This window comes from Panicum virgatum, chromosome 4N (genome assembly GCF_016808335.1).
Source record: "Panicum virgatum strain AP13 chromosome 4N, P.virgatum_v5, whole genome shotgun sequence".
Classification (NCBI taxonomy): Eukaryota; Viridiplantae; Streptophyta; class Magnoliopsida; order Poales; family Poaceae; genus Panicum; species Panicum virgatum.
Window position 1 is genome coordinate 37,579,480 of NC_053148.1, and position 4,781 is coordinate 37,584,260.

General features: G+C 45.4%; 1 protein-coding gene across 1 annotated transcript; it reads right to left on the reverse strand.

The window, feature by feature from the left end:
- Positions 1-690: 690 nt before the first annotated feature.
- On the reverse strand, positions 691-1,242 carry LOC120669370 (transcription initiation factor TFIID subunit 11-like). Its single transcript, XM_039949135.1, has one exon. It carries the CDS (start codon positions 1,240-1,242, stop codon positions 691-693), a length of 552 nt encoding a protein of 183 aa, XP_039805069.1.
- Positions 1,243-4,781: the final 3,539 nt, after the last annotated feature.

Sequence of the window (4,781 nt, forward strand, 5' to 3'; positions counted from 1 at the left end):
GGATTCTATTCGCTTCACAGGAGATTAGATCCATGGGATTTTCATAAGCTCGTGGGCCAAGACAAAAGGTGTTGGGATTGGAAGGATGCAGCAAAAGGATGTCTGACACCTAGAGTTTCAAAAATTCAAAAATTTGTATATGGTGTCATATTTCAGAGCTTAATTTATTCGGAGGATTGATGAGCCGAAAAAAGTTGAAAAGATGGGCTGAATATTACCTTCAGGCCGAAGATTGCCGTATCGACTTTTGGAGATCTCGCTGTTTGAGCTTCAGAGTCCGCCATGGTTAAGATCTACTAACTTAGGGTTTGGTTGTTTTGCAGGCTCTGGTTCAAGTTTTGGATGCTGTGAGTTTTCGTTCAAACTTATGAAGTGGGGTTCTCAAATTGCACTCGGATTTGGAATATCTATTTCGAGTTGGGTTCAAAGTGGAGGTGATGTTCTGTTCTGTTCTTATACTGGTTGCTTCCAATTTTGAATTCCGTCGGCTCTTGGTTATTGGTAAAGCTCGATGCGGTGCCATCGGCTTTTGGAGGGTAGTCCGAGCAAGAAACTAAGAGATAAGGGACTTTATTCATTAAAGGTAAAGTCTTTACAAAGGAAAGAGCCGATTTGACAAAGGAATGAATCCTTCGGCTCAATCTATGCTACAGTACTACTCCTACAGTACTTCCTACAACCCGTAGGTGCCTAGTGCCTACGGCGCTTGGGGCTTCGCGCCGGTACATCTCCGCCGCTGCTGTCGTTGCCATCATCATCGCTGCCGCTGCTCTCATCGGCGCTGCTGCCGTTGCTGGCTTCGTCGTCACCGCTCCAGCCGCCGCCGCTGTCATCGCTATCTTCCTTGCTTTCCTCCTCGGAGGAGCCAGGGAACCGGAAGGCCCTTTCGGCCATCGGGTCCTCCTCAACAGAGGAGGAGTCGATTTCTTCTTCCAAGGAGGAGTCTGCTCTGTCCCAGGAGAAGCAATCGTCGCTGTTCTCCCCCGGCTCTTCTTGGAACAGGAGCCAGAGGTCTTCGTCGTCGGTCTTGGGTTCGTCGTTCTCGGAGACGACTTCGAAGTCGAACTCCTCTGCGTCCCAATGCAGAGGAGCGAGTGCCTCATGCACCGCTGTTGGATCATACTCCGGCGTCGATTCCCGGCTCTCAGAGATGGGGTCGAGGGAAGAGGCAGAGGAACTCGAGGAAGAGGGGGAGAAAAGAGAGCCGATTGAGTTGGAGCCAGAGGAGGAGGAGATTGCCATGGCTACAGGAAGTTGGGGTTTTCTGCGCTGTTGGCTGAGGGAGGAAGATGAATTTGTGGTGAAAGGAGTCAGTTCAGGGTAAGATTAAATAAGGAAAAAATGGAAGATGAATCGGCACTTTCACATTCCACGAGGAGCCAGTTGCAGAGGCCTTGCGTCTTCCGTGGTGGTTGTGGTGCATTTTAATGAGCATCAACGGGAAGATGAAGCAGCGAAGTGGTTTTAGAATTATCATTGCCAAAACCAGGGGGGCATGTGTTATCGCCATAAATTAACAGGTTAATTAATGGGCCGCGAGTGAGTTGGGCTTAATGAAGAAATTAAAGGAGGCTTACAAATCGGCTCCTACGTGAGCGTTTGGGCCATGTGGGCCATGTATCCTTCTATTTAGTTCAGTTTAAGTTAGAGATAGAGTCCGACATGGACACATTAGTTTAGATTGTTTCCCAAGTCTCTGGACTATAAATATGTACCCTATGACATTTGTGAGAAAAAATGTCATCACGTTTGCAACAACAACAACTCTCGGCGCACCGCCACCCCTAATTCTAGGGTTTCATCCAAGTAAGCACCATGCTGCCCTGATCGCCTCTTGCGATCAGGGCAGCGTTGTTCTTGCTTTTACCTTGGTATTAATCGTACTGAAGAATTTTTGATGGCGAGTAGTGCTAGTTATTCTGGTATTCGTAGCATGATTTTTAGTACATTCATCGTGCTTTTGTTGCCTATCATCTATGAATATCATGTCATCTCTGCGCGATCATGTTTTAATCTTATACTAATTCTTGTCGCATAGAATTAGTCGCATAGGGATGACACCCTGCTTCTTTTCTATCTAGTAGATTTAATTTGTTACGGTTTGTTCTTATACTTAAGAATTGGCGTAATGTCTGCTAGTTTAGGCCTTGCAAACGGGTTGGACGATCCGGTGACGTATTAGATGCTTTGCCTTGATCTTAGTAGGGATTGATCCGGGAATCGGCTTTCGCTTGTTCTTAGGCCTCTTTTCTGGTTAAAGTTCGATTATCTTCTACGCTCGTTAGGCCTAATTACGCGTAAGATGTTCCGATCTAGCAGTGAAGCTTTTACCGTCGTGGATTAGATTAGCTAGATTTAATTGAAGCAGTTTTTGCAGTTATTTGCCTTATCTGCTAACATCTGGATATGCAGATCCAATCTGACACTGGGACTCGATCGTCTCTTTAAAGCCGATGCAAGAGTTGTCCCGGGGAGCTGACCACGGCTCGGACTAATGTTTACACGTGTCTATGCATGTAGGCAAATTGTCGAAGGCACGTTCGCACCCTCCTGATCGGGTATAGATCAGGTGGCACACCCTGCATCTCCGGAAGCGACGGCGTGTGCCAGGATCTGGGCCGTTGACCGAGGGACCGGTGCCAGCCAGCGCCCCGGCAGCCTCCCGGCTCCTCGTGTTGCCTATCACTACTCGCCGGTGGGTTTTGACCGACAACAGAATCATATCTTAGGGAACCCATAATTGTTAAGTTATTCAAAAGTGAGATATGGTTTGATGGAAGAATCTTTGCTTTCTCTGCTCATATGTCTAGGAAATTTTTATCAAAAAGAAACCTCCATAGCTTTACAACTCCACGTGTTTGTCCTACCAAAGCCATATGTTGACCTTCATGAAACAGACCTTATACATATGTGTCTTGTTGTTGCATTGAGCTTCATCAAATTTTGTGACTCTAGTGAGATGTCTTTCATACTTGTTTGATCAAGATCACGCACTCTGCAAGCTAAACTTCTACACTGGAAGTTAGCTATGCTATTCCATTCATCCACAAAATGAAACTCCATATCTAATGATCTCTCTCTCTCTCTCTCGTATTTTATCAAAAGAGGCATGGACTATCAGAGAGAGAGAGAGAGAAAAGATGGCATGCCCAAGAAGCATGGCCCAAAAAATGGACACATGAATGTCCATCAAAAGAAATAATAATGATAGCCATGTCCTCATGTTATCCATATAAAGGAGAGAGAGATTCATAAAAGAAGTATTTCATTTCCACCATCCATCTTCCACACACGTGCACAATCTTGATCAACTTGTATGATATGTCATCTCCATGGATCCATTGTTTGATTTTGCAATATATGTGACACAAGTGCATGCTTCCATTTCTCCTACCATGAGCTCCACATAAGCTATACTTAGAAGTAGGATGAAAAGAAGCAATACTTTGGTGAGGATATATACACATTGAGCGACATGAGAGATCCTATGGAGAAGTAAATCTATGGTTGGTCTTTTCAAAAATCTTTGCAAAACCCCTAGTCATATAGCAGAAAAGTGGAGAAAACTGAAGTCAGCACTATTCCACTCTTCAACTTCCCAAACAATTATGGTAGACACATTAAAATTCACGGGTAAAGGTGAAGATTAGAATAATCTGTATGCTGGTGTCATATCATATAGAAGTCGGGTTCACCTTAGTTCTAGCCTTTACTCGAGGACGAGCAAAGAAGTAAGTGTGGGGGATCTTGTTGATGGTCTACTTTGACCCATTTTGACCATCAACTCTCGTGCAAAAGTCGAGCATCGAAAGGAATAAACGATAGCAAAGAATTATTTATTGACGAATTCCACATATGCTGGTCTGAATATGTGTGTAGGTGAATTTGAGCCAAAAGTATCAGAAACTAGCCAATATTATCCAAGGCCTAAATTCCCGGCCAAGCACAAGCAAGCCCAAGGGCCAAAAGGGCCCACTTGGTAGCCACACATGAGAAGGAGACACAACCCATGAGCTTGACACGTCATCAATCCGAGGCAACACCTTCTCGATGAATCAGGCGCGTTCACGAGAATCCCTGGGCCCACCAGAGCTAGCAAATCGCCTTAAGACAAGCCAAGCCACCCATAAATAACATGGGGGCCCACCTAGCAATGTCCAGACCAAAATTGGAGTCGGTTGGCCGCCTTTTTTGATCGGCCAACCAACCAGGTCGGCCGAGCATAGGTCGGCACCTCTGACCATCATCTTGCACGTGTCACGTCCTCATTTGATGCCAAGGTCAGTTCTAGGAGGCTCTGGGCTCAAATCATGGCAGAAGAACCCATGGCACCCCACTATAAATAGTAGAGGGGGGCTCTAAATGAAGACATCACACACTGCATCCCACACATCTCACACTTCACTCTTCACTCACTTTTAGAGTTGAGAGTTGCCTTGCAAAGGTTAGGGGTAGAGGTACTCAAGAGGGGCGCCAGTCTACGGTGCTCTTCTCAAATTTGTACCTCTATGAGAGTGAGGGAGAGTCGGGTCTGTCAGCACTCTTCTTCGCTTGTACCTCGATGGATACTTATCAATCATAGTAAGTATTCATGATTTCCTTATGTTCCTTAGAAATAGAGTTTAAGTTCAAGTACTAGTTTCTATCATTTACGGGATCGAGCGTCCACTTAAGGGTAGTGGATGACTGTAGAGTAAGACTCCGGATAGAGATGGATACTCCTGTATGCCTTTAGAGTTAGTACGAGATAGCGTAGACGTGGTGTCTAGGCTAGCTTTTAT

Excerpts from the sequence above, each read along its gene's own strand:
- LOC120669370 (XM_039949135.1), bottom strand. The coding sequence starts at position 1,242 with ATGGCAATCTCCTCCTCCTCTGGCTCCAACTCAATCGGCTCTCTTTTC.